At 47.4% G+C, this 17,511-nt stretch overlaps 1 protein-coding gene across 1 annotated transcript in view; it reads right to left on the reverse strand.

Annotated features, from left to right (window-relative positions):
* Positions 1–894: 894 nt before the first annotated feature.
* Positions 895–17,511, reverse strand: part of VSNL1 (visinin like 1) — a 97,412-nt gene continuing 80,795 nt past the window's right edge. The window contains exons 3-4 of the mRNA XM_019451381.2: positions 3,682–3,897; positions 895–1,881 (exon numbers count right to left, since the gene is read on the reverse strand). Of these exons, the coding sequence (XP_019306926.1) occupies positions 1,684–1,881; positions 3,682–3,897 (414 nt within the window). The 3' untranslated portion in view covers positions 895–1,683. The remainder of the gene's footprint in view (positions 1,882–3,681; positions 3,898–17,511) is intronic.

Below are 17,511 nucleotides of genomic sequence, written 5' to 3' on the forward strand. Positions count from 1 at the left end.
CATGTGGCAAATAATTAAAATGAAAATTAAGTTCCTGAGTCACATTAGCCATATCGAAGTACTCAATGGTTACATGAAGCTGGTGCAGACGTACACATTTCCATCACCCCAGAGAGTTCTGTTGCACAGCCCTGAAGAAAAAAACAGCTCTAGATACTTTCTGAAAATCCCAACCTGCCTTTAGAGTTCTTGAGGGAATCTTTTCCACCTGCCTTCCTCCGGGCTAAAAGGGTCAGCATTTTGTTCTATCATTAAAAATAACAACCAGTATACTTTTGACTTGGAAAGATAGACGTATTCTTTCCTACGGGCTACTTTTGGAGGACACTTAGCTGGCTGCATGTGTCGTCCACATGGTTCTGAAGAAGGTGATGTGTCCTGGGGCACCTGGGTGGCTCAGTCAGTTAAGCGTCAGACTTTGGCTCAGGTCATGATCTCGCGGTTCGTGGCTTCGAGCCCCTCATGAGGCTCTGTGCTGACAGCTCGGAGCCTGGAGCCTGCTTCGGATTCTGTGTCTCCCTCTCTTTCTGCCCCTCCCCCGCTCATGCTCTGTGTCTCTCAAAAATAAATAAACATTAAAAAAATTAAAAAGAAAAGAGATGATGTGTCCTCAGCACCCAGTCATGTTGAGATGAAGCTTATTTTCACACAGTGAGCATTTGTTGAGAACAAACAAGCTTTATGTTTCATTTCAACTTTACATAGCATGTTTTTTGCCCTGCTTTTGAGGGCCAGGATGAAGAGTTGGAAAGTTGCTGTCATTTGGTGTCATTAATTCTCTGAATTCCGAAGTTGTGTGTTTAAGAGGGTCGATTTGGTAAGTTGTTGCTACCTGACCCTTGATGATTATGAACATCAAATTTAAAATTACGAAGTAAGAATTGAGGGAAAAAGTCAAATGTTATAAATTTATTTGGGACATCTGTTGCCACCTCTTTGGATGCCTTTGAAAATTCAAGCAGAAATCAATACACTTCCAGGTTTGTTTGTTTTTTTTTTACTTTCAATAAATAATATCTTTGTGTATATGTATATATAGATAGATATACTTAACGAGTCATTTAGCAGGATTTTTAAGTTTTATACTGCATTAATTCCAACATAGCTCTTTCCAGATTGATAGGATGCAAATGAGGTAAGAATTAAGGCAAACCTAAAAGGCATGCAAATGTAGCACATTTATCTCCACTGATAATACAAGATCTCGAGTATGGACCACACAGAGGAGCCAAGGCCCCTCCACATGTCTGTCGGTACTATTTTACAGGAGAATGGTGACACAGCTTATATTAAAGTTACATTACCGTGGGGGTCTCAGTGCTACTAACATGTAATCAAGGAGACACGAGCATTGGCAAAACATGAACAAGAAACCATAGAACTCTTTGCAGCACATTTCTGCCCAGGCTTTAGGGGAGGAGGGTTTTTATGAAATGATGTTACACGTATCACATCGTGGCAGGTTGTTTGTTTTATAATATATGCTTTTAAAATTCATTAGCAAATGACATTCTCATGCACACAAGTGTTTCAAACACAAGAAGCAAGTCCATTGATAGGTAGTCCAAGCAATATTTGTGTAAGTGTGTGTGTGTGTGTGTGTGTGTGTGTGTGTGTGTGTGTGTAGCTGCAGACTGAATGGAACATTGAGACTTTTGTGCAGTCCATAGCATTGACCTCAGCTCATTTCTGAATGTCGCACTGCAGAAGTAATACAATGGAAGGGTCGCTCTTTGCAGCTTCTTTGAATTCATCCAGTGTAATCTGGTCATCTTTGTTCTTATCCATCTTGCTGAAAATCTTGTCTACTCGCTGCTCAGGCGTGAGGCCGTCCTCATTCATTTTCATCATGATCACAGTGCCTACCATCTTATAGATAGCCTTGGGAAAACCAGAAACAGAGCGTAAAGTTCTCCTAGGACATGATAAAGAACTTAAATTTACTTCAAAGGACTCCTTAAATCGTTTTAAATAAGACAGAGATATAATCAGATATGTGTGTCTTGTCTGACTCCCAGGTTTCTGGCTGGAGGAAGTGAGTAGAAAGAGTGGCTCCGTGGTAAGCACAAGAATAATGGATGAGGAATCTTTATTCAGGAGGAGAGCGCTGAGCTCTGTTTTAAACATTCTGGGATTGAGGTGCAGGTGAGCACCAGCCCTTGAAGATTTAAGAAAACAGGAAATGTGGTCCCAACCAAGAAGGAATTTATAATCTACTAAGATAACTGAGCAAGGCAAGCCAGTAAAATTTAGTCCAGAAAGACGACACTTTAGGGAGATCTGTGGATCAAGGACTCTGTTCATAAGGACTTCCAACTGTCCAGTTCAATTAACTGTACACAATTATTTCTCAACGTGAGAATTTCCTAAATAGAAACAACTTTTTTAGGAAACTGCCTGAAAAAAATAAATGCCCTTCCACACAAAGACTTGCAGGTGGGGGCGCCTGGGTGGCTCAGTCAGTTGAGCGTCCGACTTTGGCTCAGGTCATGATCTCACAGTTTGTGAGTTCGAGCCCCACGTCGGGCTCTGTGCTGACAGCTTGGAGCCTGGAACCTGCTTCGGATTCTGTGTCTCCCTCTCTCTCTGCCCCTTCCCTGCTCATACTCTGTCTCTCTCAAAAATGAATAAATGTTAAAAAAAAAAACTAAAAAAAAAAAAAAAGACTTGCAGGTGGATGTTCATAGCATTATTAATAATAGCCAAGTAGAAACGACACAAATGCTCAAACAATATGATGTATCTGTACAATTGAATACTATTTTAGTAATATAAAAGACTGAAATACTGATAAGTCTTACAACATAGATTAAACAAAAAAGGAAGTCATTCATAAAGGCTATAGATATTTATATTGTATGGTTATATTTATATGAAAGGCCAGAAACCCAAATCCACAGAGAAAAAGAAGAGTGGAGTTTTCTGAGTCTGGAATAGGAACAGGCAGGTGGCATGAGGGGTCTTACTGGGGGAATTAAAATGTTCTAAAATTAGATTATGGCGATGGAGGCTTACTTTGGTAAATTGTACAGTTATAATGGGTGAATTTATGGTTTGTAAATAATAACTCAAAGTTTTTAAAAATGTCAGTTAGAAAAAAAAAAAAATGCCAGTTAGAGCCACGGGCAGCATCTTACATCCACCAGAGGGAAAGCTGGTTTGAGGAAGAAGGGGACATCCAGCAGAGCAGAGCTAAGCCAAGGGCAGAACTGAATCTGGGCCCAGCGGCCTGGATCTGTGACTTTTCCCAGCGCTGCGCTGAGGCTGAGGCAGGGGGACAAGGGTCGGGAGAATTGAAGGCCTGGCATGCAACCAGCAGGGCTCCTGGCAGGGAAGAAAAGCAGCTGCCACAGCCTACGCCCCAGGAAGCGTCCTCCGGGGGTCTCTGCCTTACTTGCCCGTCGGCCAGCCAGGGAGCCTAGCCGCCCACCATCCTGAAGTCCCGCTCCGGCCAAGTCCACCCCGAGTCCTCGCCCTGCCCTGCCCTCGTCCGGAAGGCCAGCCCCGGCCCGCGGGCCCGCCCCGCCTCCATAGGGTTCCCTTTGGCGGCCCCGGGTGCCCCGCCTCACGCGCCCTGCCCAGCCCCGCCCGGGTCCCCCGAAAGCCCGACCCCGCCCTCGCCCTCGCCCCCGCCCCCCACCCGAAGGCCCCGGCCCCGCCCCTCGAGGGCCTCCGCCTCACCTCGATGATCTCCAGCATCTCCACCCGCGTGATCTTGCCGTCGCCGTCCAGGTCGTACATGTTGAAGGCCCAGTTCAGTTTCTGCTCGAAGCTGCCCCTCGAGGTGATGGACAGGGCGCAGATGAACTCTCGGAAGTCGATGGTGCCGTCCCCGTTCTTGTCAAAGGTTCGGAAGGCGTGCTGGGCAAACTTGGAGGCGTCTCCGTAAGGGAAGAACTGCAAGCAGAAGGCACAGGTTCAGGTGCCGGGAGGGCCCGAAACCTCAGGCCGGGGCGCGGCCCGGGAAAGCCTAGACCGCGGGCTGCACCGGGCGCTCTCGTGGGCTGTCGTGGGAGGGGGTGTGACCGGCGGGCCTCCTGCCTGGGCCAGCGCTCAAGGCCAAGGGCAGGCGTCCATCAGTGCGTCCTCACTCAGACGCCTGGCTGTTTCTTGTGGGTGAGGCTGGGGACATGCCTTTGTGGTGGCCAGGCCCTCAAGCCCGCAGCTAGCGTCCCTCATCCGTGGCTTCCCTGGCCGCCCTCCCACAAGTACGAGGACCGACCGAGGCAGGTAGCAGACTCCTCTCCCCACACGGGGTGGTGCTCCGTGAACTCCCCCTTTCTCCCTGTGGATGTCCAGGTTCACTGCCTCGTGGGGCCAGAGCAAGGTTGCCCAGACCTGGTTTTTCCTGCCCCCCTGCCCGGCTTCCTATCCACACTCCCTCGATGAGGCTCCAGGGTTTCACTTCTTTTTACAGGGACTTTTCTTTTGTAGAACAGACATTTAAAACCCATTAAAAATAGAACATGACTGGGTTTATTTTTGCAAGATATAAAGAGGTTTCTTTTCAGAGCCAACAGTTGGCAAGAGTGCCGTAGGGAGACAAAGAATGGACCCAGGAAGGAAAGGAAGGGTAGACCCCAGAGGAGGTAAGACCATGGGCAGTGAGGCAGGGGTGTCGGCCCCACTGATACGAGTCTAGGCCAGTCACAAACAGCAGGCAGTTCTGTCGCTTGACCCTCTGTCCCAGCAAAGCTGAAGGACATTCTCTAGGTGGAGGGTGGAAAACAAACCAACCCCAAATCAAATGCAAAAACAAACCATGTGCTGTTTTAAGGCAGAAAGGGTATATACATGTTTCTGGGTGAGCAAATCCAGCGAATACAAACATGAAAGCAGATTTCTGAGGATGTCACTGGTCTCCCTGCTCGTTCCTACGTTTTGCCACTTGTGACTGGAACAGTCTGGCCAGCCTCCATGCAGATGGCCTGCTTCGTGCCCACCCGGGGCTGTCTCCCTTTGGGAGTTTCTCACTATGCACCCTGCCCTTGGGCCTGCTGCCTGCAAATCCCAAAGGTGGAACATTTCCCTCCAGAAATAAAATAGGTCTTTCCATATAAGATGCAGAGCTGACTGGGGCTTGTATTTCAATAGCACTCACTTCCCGACACTGAGATCTGTTCTGCTTACTATTGTGTGCAAAAAATCACCCAAGGGGCACCTGTGTGGCTCAGTCGGTTAAGCACCTAACTCTCAATATCAGTTCAGGTCATGATCTCATAGTGTGTGAGATCGAGCCCTGCATCAGGCTCTGCGCTGACAGTGTGGAGCCTGCTTGGAATTCTCTCTCTCCTTTGCTGTCTGCTCCAACCCCACTTGCTCTCTCTCTCTCAAAATAAATAAACATTAAAAAATTTTTTTAAATCACCCCAAATCAGAGTGGCTTAAAACAACAATTCTTTCATTAATCTCAGAAAATAAAGATTTGACAACCACTTCTTTTTTATTTTTTTTAATGTTTATTTATTTTTTGAGACAGAGAGACAGAGCATGAACGGGGGAGGGTCAGAGAGAGAGGGAGACACAGAATCGGAAGCAGGCTCCAGGCTTCGAGCTGTCAGCACAGAGCCCGACGCGGGGCTTGAACTCACGGACCGTGAGATCATGACCTGAGCTGAAGTCGGACGCTCAACCGACTGAGCCACCCAGGCGCCCCAACCACTTCTTTTTTAAGCAACCAACTTATCTTTCTGAGGCTATGGAGGACAACTTTATCCTTTGCTCCCTCATCCCCTACACACATTATGTCTCCTATCCTTCGTTTTTCATGATCCATCAAAATCCACTGAGGCCTTTTTCTGGCCCAGCCCTGTCTTTGATACTGGGAAAGCAGAGATCAGCACCTCACTGCCCCCAGGCTCTGGTATTTTGCAGTTAAGGGGGGAACCGAAAATGAAGGTCATGTTATCAGAAAAGGACTACAACGGAAGAAGGAACAAGACACTCCTAATGCTAACGAGCGCATGGTTACTTTCAAGAGGGGCGCTTGGGTGGCTCAGTTGAGCATCCAACTTTGGCTTAGATCATGATCTTGCAGTTCGTGGGTTCAAGCCCCCGCATTGGGCTCTCGACTGACAGCTCAGAGCCTCCTGGAGCCTGCTTCGGATTCTGTGTCTCTCTCTCTCTCTCTGCCCCTCCCCTGCTCACACTCTGTCTTTCTCTGTCTCTCAAAAATAAATAAAATGTTACATATATATAAAAAAAGACTGTGTGGTTGGTTTCAAGACGGAGAGTTAAGACAGAAAGGCTCCTGTCCTCTGTCGCGCGCTCAGCCTGTTTTCTCTCCACCCCCCAATGCCATCAGAGGCATCGTAGATACCTGAGGATGGGCTGCCAGGTGCTGACTTTTGAACTTGACCTTGACAATTTCTAAATAGGTAAGTTTGAGCCACATGTGCTCTGAACTGTTTGTTGACTTAATGATGCTTCTGACACCAAATGTGTGGGCTTTGTTTTGGTTTAGTTTGGTTTTTGGTTTTTCCCTACCAGCAGCCAATTCTCCAATTTTCTGGACATTAACCTGGTCCAGTTGAATTCAGTTCAATTCTGACACTAACCCCTGGGGAGTCAGTGCAGACCCCACAGGTGAGTCAGGGTTCAGTCCCACAAGACTGCGCCCACTTCAGATGCCAGTGGCATGTCCCCTGCTGCCACCTGTAGTTCTGATAGACCTGATGTAAACTCAGGGGGATCCCACAATGCCCTCCTTCAATAATTTGCTAGAACAACTCACAGACTTAAGGAAGGCACTTTATTTACTATTACCAGTTTATTTTAAAGGCCACAAGTCAGGAACACCCTGGGGGAAGAGATGTATAGGGCAAGGGGCGAAGGCACGAGGAGGGAGTGCAGAACCCTCTCCGGGCATGCCACCTGTCCAGCACCTCAGCGTGTTCACCAACTTCTCAGACCTGTAGTTTAAGGGTTTTCATGGAAGCCTCATTACATAGGCGCAGTTCATTCAATCACAGGTCAATGAAGATTCAGTTCCATCTCCAGCCCCTCTCCTTTCCCCAGAGGTAGGGTGAGGGCTGGACTACAAGTTTCAACCTTCTAATTATGCCTGGGTCTTTCTGGTGACCAGCTCCCATCCTGAAGCTGTCTAGGGGCCCCAGACAGCCGTCATGTTATTAGCATACAAAGGCACTGTTTTCACTCCAGAGATTCCAAGGGTCTTAGAAGAAGCTCTTGTGTCAGGAACTGGGAACGAAGACCCATTCTGTATTTCTTATTATATCACATGTGCCGTGTGCGTGAGTGTTCTTCACCCCTTTCTGCTCTTTGCTGATGTGTTTGCCTTGTGGTCAGGAGTCTTGGGCAGAGCTGGAACCTGTGAAATGGCCTAAGAGCAGAGCGGAGTGAGCAGATTCCCACTCTCCTTAGTGCTGTGCATCCACCAGGCTTTCTATATGCAGTGACTTGAGACCACTGCGTGTTTTTCAACATCTGTGTGGGTTTCTGGGAGTGAAAGGCTTTAACTATCATTTCTTATAAATACTTTAAAGTGAAGGGGTATCTGAGAGTTTTGTCTAAAAATAGCTGAGAACTTGAGGTCAGTATATTAAAAATTAATTTAGATCTGAAAATTCTTGAGGAAAAAATCGATTGGGCTATAAAAGTTACATGCGCCTTGCAGAAGGCCTATTTACTGACTTTTAGAGCCAATGTGTTCATTTCAGAAGAACTGAGCGTGTGCCCAGGACCCCTCACGTATCTGGACGGTTTGTTCTCTTTGGAAAATTCATCCTATCGTGTTCTGAGCTCTTTGAGTTTTTCTAATCAGGGGAATGCTCTTTCTTTTGATGAAATGATTCAACTCTGGATGTATCATCACAGGAAAAGCAAAGCCATACTCTTCAATCTCTTTGGGAAGAGATCAGGGTCTTGAACTCCTATTCACTTCTGGACTACGATAGTACCTGAGAAATGTAAGTATTTTTTGCATATTGTTGCTTGCAATGTGTTTTATTTTTTAAAGTCAATGTGTTTTGCTTGACCGACTGTATTATATGGTGATGTGGAAATAATTTTCAGTGGCATGAATAATCTACAAGTCTCTTTATATAATAGATAAAAAAACTTTGAGGTTAAAAATTATACATAATGTATGAATATAATAATATTTATATAACATAGACATATATTTTATGTATCTAAATATATAAAATATACTAAATAAATATATTTCACTTGTATCTTAGTCCATTCAGGCGGCTATAATAAAATGTCACAGACTAGATGGCTTATAAACAGAAATTTATTTCCACAGTTCTGGAAGACAAAGTCCAATATCAGGGTCAGTCTCTGGTGAAGGCCCTCTTCTGGCTGCACACTGCCAACTTCTTGCTTTGTCCTCATGGGAGGAAAGACAAGGGAACCGTGTGGGGTCTTTTTTATAAGGGCACTAATCCCATTCATGAGGGCTCCACCCTCATGACCTAAGCTCCTTGCAAAGGCCCACCTCCTTATAGCATCACCTTGGGCATTAGGTTTCAACACATGAATTTGTGCAGGGACACAAATACTTAGTCCATAGCAATTTGTTAGCAAGAAGATGACTCTAGCTGTGAGAAATTTCACAAACTGTATTAGATGATTGAATATAGCCAGTCTTTGATGAATTTCTAGTGTCTGTTTTATGTCTATATACATACACGCTTAGTTTTTCTACTTTTGATCACAAATTTTGTATCGAGTATATCTTGCATTTCCATTAAAAGAAGAAAACCATCTGGGAAGCAGCTGCAGATGGTCAGTTGATCCCCACTGACTGAATCAGATACCGGAGTCCTTCCGGTGACTTTGGGAATTGTGTGGTATGGCTCTTGGAGGCCAAACTGGTGAGGCCTGGCACCTCAGGTCAGCCTGCCCTCCTGAGGGTGCCTGAGAGAAGGTTTGTCTTTGGAGAGCAGGGTTTGGGGGTGGAGCAGGGCCTGCTTCAGCTGCTGGCCGCAGAGCCCTAGACTCCACCCTGAGGGTGGGAATTGCACTGTCAGCTCCAGTTTGGACAAGGCGTCTTTGGGGGTGGAGGTGATCAGGCCAGTCCCCCAGGCAGGTGGAAGATGATGGCTGGCCAGAATGGTTCACCGGACAGCGGCAATTTCTTCAGGGACGCTGGAGCTCTCTTCCCCGGGTCCAGTGCTTCCCCTTGCCAGCCCACAGCCCTTTTGCTCTGACACTTAGGGGCTCCAAGCTTACTAGTGGGAGACTGGTAGAAGGTGGGGGGCAGAAAGGGCCCTCTGTCCCTGACTACTTCCGGCCCTGCTGGTGAGACTCTGACCTCAAGATCAGTCTGTACACTAAGCTGTCCCTGTCATACCACAGGGGCAGTCCTTTGCCCCAGTTGCGCTCTGAGAAAGCTCTAGAAGTTGCTGGCCTATGGTGGGACCAGGACCCAGCTACCACGTGTAGCATGATACCCACAGGAAAATGTCACCATTTCTGCTCTCTTCCTGCTGAATGACAAGGAGGAGGAGCATGTTTGTGTCCTATGGCATTCGTATTCCCCTGGACTGATTTCTGGAAGTTCCTGAGATAAGTCTTCTGGGCCACACATCCTCCTTTCCTGTTGACTTCCCCTCCCAGGATGCCTGGAAATGAGGGCTGCCATTGTACTGGCCACCAGATTGTGGGGAGCTGCTGCAAAGGAGAGCTGCACCCACTGTGTCTTCTTTCTTGGTGGGGGGGGGGAGCAGAAAGACCAGGACCCCTCCACTTGGACACCCAGCAGAGCCCAGACAGGTGGGCACAGTCTGATAGCAGGGGCTGTCTGTCTTCAGCGCTGGGTCACAGGGAAGCTCACAGGGCCCACTCTTCCACTGCGGAAGAGAGCAGGCCCAGAGAACACCTCCTCATTCAGTGATTCCTCTTCAGGGAGGTCCTGATGGGTTAAGACTTCCTCTGCTTGTCTTCTCGTGCCACCTCTCTGGTGGACATTCCATTTGGAGGATTGAATATAGCTTATCCCCTTCTCTCTCTTCTACCTCCACCAGAGACCTGTCACCTCCCATCAGATTCTGGCCATAGTCCCCTAATTGCCGCTGGTCTCCTCAAGGTCGAACACCCGAGCAGCACTGATCTTCCTACAGTGTGGCTCTGATTGTGTCATTTCTCTTCACAGAAACACCTAGGGCTTCCATATCTGACCCAATAGGTGCCTTCGATCCTGCGTGTCCTGCTTTGGGCTCTGCTCTCCAGAGGCTCGCATTTGCAGAGTTGAATTCTGAACTTGGAACCTTGCTGTTGGTGCGCTTCATGATTGCCCCAACCTGCAAGCACGTCTCTCTCGTTCCTCTGTTTTCTGCCTCTGCACCCCGGCTGTGTTCCCAGGTGCCACCACACATGCCCCCTGCTTCCGTATTTTATATGCCTTCCTCTGCATCCCATCTCATCCTGGCCAAATGGAGAAATCCCACCTTTTCTTTACGTCCTGCTCAAATGCCCTGCCTCTGTGGAAACTTCATGACTGGACTGAATCTCTCCCTCTGCTTGTGCTTCACTGATTTCTAGATGAGTTTTCCCAAACCCTCTGTCTTAGACCCTGGTCTGCACCTGCTGTGTCCCTCCTGGCGTGGGAGTCCCGGAAGGGCAGCCACCACATGTGTATTGTGGGCCTGTAGCGGTGCTTAGCGCCTCCTGAGAAGGGCCCATTCCAGCGAGCACAGGCACTGCGGTCTCACACATCTTTGTACCTGCATTTATGTCACTCTTGCATCTGTGAAATGGGTGTGCTGAGTTAACTAAATGCTTTCACGCTCCTGTGAGGGCAGGCAGAGTTTCCTGCCACAACTGAACAGTAGTGAAAACCATGACATCACTAGTCAAATGTCAGTGCTCTGTTCCTAGAATTCCCTATCTCCCTTTGCTGCTCAATTTTTTCTCCAAAAAGCTGACCACCATACAACATATTTCAATTAATTATTTGATGTCTTTCTTTCTCTGTGAGAAATGTGAACTCCGTGAGGGCAGAGAGCTTTGGCTGCTTTGCTGTTTTGTTCCTTGCCTAATCTCTGCCTAGCAGTGCTCAATGACTTAGTGAATGAAAGAGTGAACCAATCTCTTTTTAAAAATTGATTTATTTTGAGAGACAGAGAAAGTGAGATAGGGGGAGGGGCAGAGAGAGAGGGAGAGAGAGTATCCCAAGCAGACTCTGCACTGGAGCGGGGCTCCAACTCACAAACTGACATCTTATCTGAGCCAAAATCAAGGTGCCAGAACTGATGCTGCCCTGCCTAATAACTGCACTGCAGGGTTGCAACTGGTGACACGTTCACTGTCTCGTGGGATCCTCAAGACAACCCAAAGGGATGATTTGGTTCTTTTTCACTTTTCCTGGTAACAGAGAAGTGGGTTTTTAGGCAGAGGTTCAGCACTGTCATTCCTATTTATTAGGGGATTATTTATTTGATATCAGTTACTAAACTGTAAATCCCCAGAGTGCAAAGCCTGTTTGTTGTATCCATAGCACATACCATGGGTCTGCAGATGACAGGTGCAAAATACAATCTCGTTGAATGACCAAGTGAAAGAAACACTTGTAGTGCCAACTAGAGGTGTTCAAGCACTGCTGCTGAAAACAGCCACCACTCATTGGACATTTATTAAAATCTAGCCAGCTCTGTCCTCTAGAACTTCTTGTGAGGATAACAATATTCAACAACTGCACTGCCCAAAATGATAACGACTAGCCATATGGGTCAACCACCGTGAGGTGCTGGGAATAAAATTTTAAAAAGACACTGGGGCACCTGGGTGGCTCAGTCAGTTGAGCATCTGACTTCGGCTCAGCTCATGATCTCACAGCTCTCTCACAGCTCGTGGGTTTGAGCCCTGCATCGGGCTCTGTGCTGACAGTTCAGAGCCTGGAGCCTGCTTCAGGTTCTGTGTCTCCTTCTCTGTGCCTCCCATGTTCATGCTCTCTCTCTCTCTTTTTCAAAAATAAATATTAAAACAAATTTTTTTTTAAATGTAAAAAGACAGAGCATTGAGGGCATTGGGGGAAGAAACCTTTGAAATGTTACTAGTGTAACCAACAAACTGCATGTTTTAATATTATTTAACATACGTATCAATTTAGGTAGCAATGTGTGGCAACTGGCTTCTGTATTGAGTAGCATGATCTATGCTCTGTCATAAGCTCTCACAATACCCTTGTCAAGCAGTAATCCTCAGCTCCACTTCATGGACAAGGAAACATGGGCTCAGAAAGGTCCAGCAAACCCCTAAGTTAATTCTCTTTCCACTGTGTCAGCCTACTGCAAGTTTATGCAAAGGAGCAGTAAGAAATGTACACATCTTCCCAGAATAAGAACATCCAAAACAGAAGGTAGAAAGGTCAGGGACAGATTGTCATCTATGTCAACATTTGTTGGAACGCTTTCATGATTATCGTACAGCACTGGAATGAGCTCAGTTCTAATACTTCTCATGCGTGTTACTTCATTCGGTTCTTATAGCAAAACCTGCCATCATAAACTCTGTGTGGACCAGGAGACAAGCTTGAAAGTTGCAGGCATTTGTCCCAGGTTCCTAGCAGAATGTGACAGGTGGATCTGGTCATTTCTGCTACATCTTGCTGTTTCTCTTTGTCAAGCTGAGGAAATAAACCTAAATCCACATTTATGAAGCAACCGTATTTGTTGCATTATGTAATTCTTTGCTACCTTCCATGTATGGGCTTCAATCCCTGGCAGTGGGTATTTGTCGCCACCTTCTGACAGCATGTGTGTACTGCATGGAAATTACTAAAAGGATGATATTTTTAGGACTCATTCTTTAACTCAGCATTTACTGAGCAGTTACTGTGTGTCAAGTATTGTGTTAGATACTAAATAAAATATTAAAAAAGACCTAGAGCATTAAGTATAATAGAGGAAATAGATACGAAGCAAACAACTACATAAATAAGTGTAAAATTACACTCTGAACCATCGCAAATGTATAGAGCCACAGCCACTAATGGGGATGGTCTTATGAGTTTGAAACTTAACCAAAAACTTACTGCATGGTCCTCTCCCTGCACCCTAATATGCAGGCTTCTGCCAGTTCATTGTTTCTTATTCATAGTTTAGGAATAGTCTCAGAGTCTGAAACTTTCCGGGATTTCACAAACCTGGATTATACCCAACTGTACTACACACCCTTCTTCTGAACCAACCAACGTGCAAAAGAAAATCCCAGGAAATCCTTGAGGACTGTCTTTCCTCAGAGAGACAGTAAGAAACTCTCCATCCATTAATCAGCTTGCTCCAAAGCCACCAGAGGCTTTTCCCTGCAGATAGAGGGCCAAAGCCCTGCATTTCTTTTCAATATTCAGTTGTGAATATTAAAAGGTGTGTTTCTTTTAATAAGTGGTGAATGAGCCCCAGACACTTCGTGCTGAATATGCATGGTGTCATTTGCCTCTGCAACCCCAGGGCCCCTCCGAGTATGGCACAGAAGGCTCTTTGGTGGCTGTATTAAGAAATAGCCTCAGAACACTGTGCTTCCAGTCCCTTGGGTAGTCTTTCCTCTGAACCCTCCACTCCAGTCCTTTGCACTCTTTTGCTGCCTGCACGTCTCATCCTTCCAGAAGCTGTGCTGAGTGCAGAGAAAGCACCACAACGTTTCCCATGAGAACCTCGCCCTCTCCCAGTGGACACTGGTGCCTGCCTCAATGTAACGGAGGATGCAGGTCTCCTAGAGGCTCCCCTGCCCGACGTTCAGGTTGAGGGAGGTTTTGCAGCACAGCCGTGGCCCACTGTGACAGCTGATATGCTGTGTCAAGAGTGGTTGGCGGCAGAGCCGCTGGGGAGGACAGACTCTCCAGGGCTCTGCTCAGCTCCCGGCTGATGCTGATCAGTTCTCAGGCCTCAGAACAGATTTCTTCCCATTAGTCTGCCTGAAATAGAGCTCACGATGGGATCAAAGAGCACAAGAATATTCTTGGACGCTCCACCGCTCACGGTCTTGGAGAGGTCGGCCATTCAATCTCTCATAGGACACCATCCCTTTAAAAATGTCCTCACTCAGGTCAATTCTGTTTTCCTTTGTTCGCAGCTGTCAGAAGCCTATGTTCTCTGGCTAATGTACCCACAAACACAATCCCCTCCCCAAGGGTGGAGTCTTCTTCACTTCCCCCACCCCCGAAATAGGGCTACTCTACCTCAGGTCATTTGCCCTCACCTCTGCTGGAATGAGCCAGAGGCTTCTAGCCTCCTGTGGATCCCTGGCTCCAGTGCCCACCTCTCCAGGCCCTGCCAAGCAGCTACCTTTTCATGAGGGTCTATCAGGGATCAAGGCCCTAAGGCCTTTTTCATATGCTACCTCAGCTGGTTCTTCACCAAGTTTAGGACTTGAGGGGCATTATTGTGGGTTAGGTCATACCACTAAGGGGAGGTGGGCTGGTCTAGGCACACGGGCTCTGTCTGAGGAATGCCGCCTGTCTGCATAGCTGCCGAATCTGCCCAGCCTTCAACTCCGAGCTACGATCCACCTCCTCACCAGGATCCAGAAAGGTTCTGCCTCTCTCTTCCCAGCCCTCCGCTTCTTAGTCCCCAGTGTTCCCCCTGCCTTGTGCTGTGCTCACAGGAGCCCTGCCTTCCTGTTGCGGTCCTCAGCAGGACTGGGCCAGGCCACAGCAGGCCTGTGGGAAGGAGGGCACCCACAAGGGACAAAAGCGGTAAACATGCTACCCCTCGCATAGGTTCCGCACTTACCCTTGCCTCCCCAGGCAGCAGAAGGGACCTGGTGGGATTTCTGAGGCCCACGCAGAGCTACTCACTCTCAGGGCAGGCAGATGGGGGCTATGGCCCCTGACCCTGGGGTGGGTGCTGCTGTGGAAAGAAGGAGATGTGCCAACCAAGCCCAAGGATTTCCTGGACCCTGGCTGAGGCCCAGCACCATCCTTTCCCCCCAGGGCTGCAGGTGTGGGCTCCTCTAGGAAAGCAGGACCCACCACAGCTAATGAGAGGCAGAGGTGGGATGCAAACCCAGTTCTGTCTGACTGTGTGATGTTGGACACCTGTTAACCCATCTGAGACTCAGTCTCCTCATCCACCAAATGGGGCAACAGTGATCAATTCCTATTGTGCAGGATTGTTGTAAGATTTACTGGAGATGACAGATGTGGAAGGTGCCTGAGGTCACAAGGAGCTGGGACCCTGGGTATTGGAGGGTCCCTCCTCCCTTTTCCCCTCAAGGCTGCTGTGATATATCCCATACCCTGATGCACCCAGGTGAGCAGGTGGTTCATAGTGGGGCCTCAGTGCACACCCCCCAGACTGCTGGCCCAACTGGTGCCCTTAGGGTCAACTTGGTGTTTGGTGTTTAGGCTCCTCACATTCATGTAGCCTCACCCAGGACTAGGATCCTTGCCTCCTGGGCTGCCTCACCAGCCCACATTCTCTGCCTCCGGTTCAACTGCTCCCTCCCACCCACTCCCAGGGCTCTGTAGTCCCGCCTGCCCACAGTTCTGGAGAGAACCTCTTACACCCACTTAGTCATGTCCACTTCCTGTACACACCAGTTGCATCTAATTGTTCCCACAAGAAGCAGCGGGATTATCCCCAGGCCTCTGGGCCTTTCCAGGTCTGGTCCTTGCTGCCTGTCCAATGTCTGCTCCACCAGGGCCTTGCTGGGTTCTCCAGCTGCCATCCTATTGTTTCTGTCATCTGAAATGCTCCTTTTTTGCCCTGGCCCAGTCAACACCTGTTTGTCCTCAGACCTGGATTCAGTCTTCATTTTCTCAGGAAAGACTTCTCTGAACCTAGGTCAGAATTCTCCATTAGGTACATGCACATCGCTGAGATCCGTGGTAACCATCATCCCGTGTTCATGGGATTGTTTGATTAATAACTTTCTCCCCTAGTGGACTGTAAGCTAAATGGGGCAGGGAATGGCCTGGCTTTTCCCAACAGCTATAATCCCTGGTGCCTAGTATGGGGCCAGGCGCACAGAAGGTGTTCAGTAAGTATCTGTTGAATGACCTAGAGACTCAGCACAGCGGGGTCTTTTTCGAGCCTCCAGAGACGGCGGTAAATGCATACAATGACCAGTAAAAGAGCTGAAATATGTTCTGAAGATTGTTTTAAGGCAGCTATGCTAAAGAAGGCTCACCATTTGGCCTTAAAACATGTCACTGCCATTACTACTTTAGCTGATGATTCATGACAGTATGAATCATCCCCAGAGAAGTTCACGTACCTGGTCACGTGGATGGGAAGAGGAGAGAGACACTTCCCCTTAATTAGAAATGGGGAGTCCAAAAGCTGTTTTCTGCCAACGTGTTCATTCAACAGATACTCACAAAAGCCTAATTGGTGCCAGGCTCTATGCTGAGCTCTGTGTGGGCAGGAGGGAGGCTGAGGAGAGGCAACAAAGAATCAGAGTAAAATAGAAGAACCGGTCTCTGCCCCAGAGCAGAAAATGAAAGGTAGATGCAGCCCAGAGAGTGAGCTGCCTTCCACACATAGGCTCTCTGGGAGGAGGTTAAAACACACTCACCCCACGCCACCCCCAGATCCTGAGGTCACTTCTGAAAGCTGCCTCTTCACTTGTCCTCCGGGTGACAAAATCCATTTTCTGCAGTCATGGCTCCTTCAGGGCTCCAGGCTTTATTACAAGGCAACCACTAATAACTCCTGGTTCCTGTATAACTCCATCTATTTGAGAAGAAAATTAGTCCTGAGCTAAATTTCTAGAGAAGGGGGCTTTGCCTCTTGGGTCAGCGGAAGCAATTTTTACCTATGTCCTAGACCAGGTTCTTCTGTTTGCATTTTGACCCTGTTACACTGTCCCAAGAAGGTCAAGAACTCCCAGAGAAGTTCTGTTACTTTTTTATAGAGAAAAACACTCAGGCAGCAGAAATCCAGATTCCTCACTAATCTTCAGATCTCCTTTGTTTTAGAATTATCGCTAAGAGAAAAGCCCAAATAACTTCTACTTTAAGAGAAATGTTATGGGACGCCTGGGTGGCTCAGTCGGTTAAGAGTCCGACTTCGGCTCAGGTCATGATCTCACGGTCCGTGAGTTCGAGCCCCGCGTCGGGCTCTGTGCTGACAGCTCGGAGCCTGAAGCCTGCTTCCGATTCTGTGTCTCCCTCTCTCTCTGACCCTCCCCCGTTCATGCTCTGTCTCTCTGTCTCAAAAATAAATAAACATTAAAAAAAAATTAAAAAAAAATAAGAGAAATGTTATGCTTTGCCCTTTCTTATATCAAATTACGATCTGGTATACTGTAGCTGCTTTATAAATGCTTAAGATGGATAAAGGAAGCAACCTGTTGCAGAGGAAAGGATGCTGGGTTGAGTGACAAGGTGTCTGGGTGTGACTAAAGCTAAGCCATTCTGTCTCTTAAGACTTCCATTTTCCTTTAAATAATATAAAATGAGGCAATAAATCAGATAAGCCTCAAAATTCCTTTTAGCTATACTATTTATTTTTCTGATTCTGGAAGTAAAATCTCAAAAAAAAAAAAAAAAAAGAAAATAATGAATTTGGCAAACAAATGGTACTTCCATGATTTTTCACTTGT

Source organism: Panthera pardus, unplaced genomic scaffold (genome assembly GCF_024362965.1).
Source record: "Panthera pardus isolate Hobbes unplaced genomic scaffold, ASM2436296v1 HiC_scaffold_26, whole genome shotgun sequence".
Taxonomy (NCBI): Eukaryota; Metazoa; Chordata; class Mammalia; order Carnivora; family Felidae; genus Panthera; species Panthera pardus.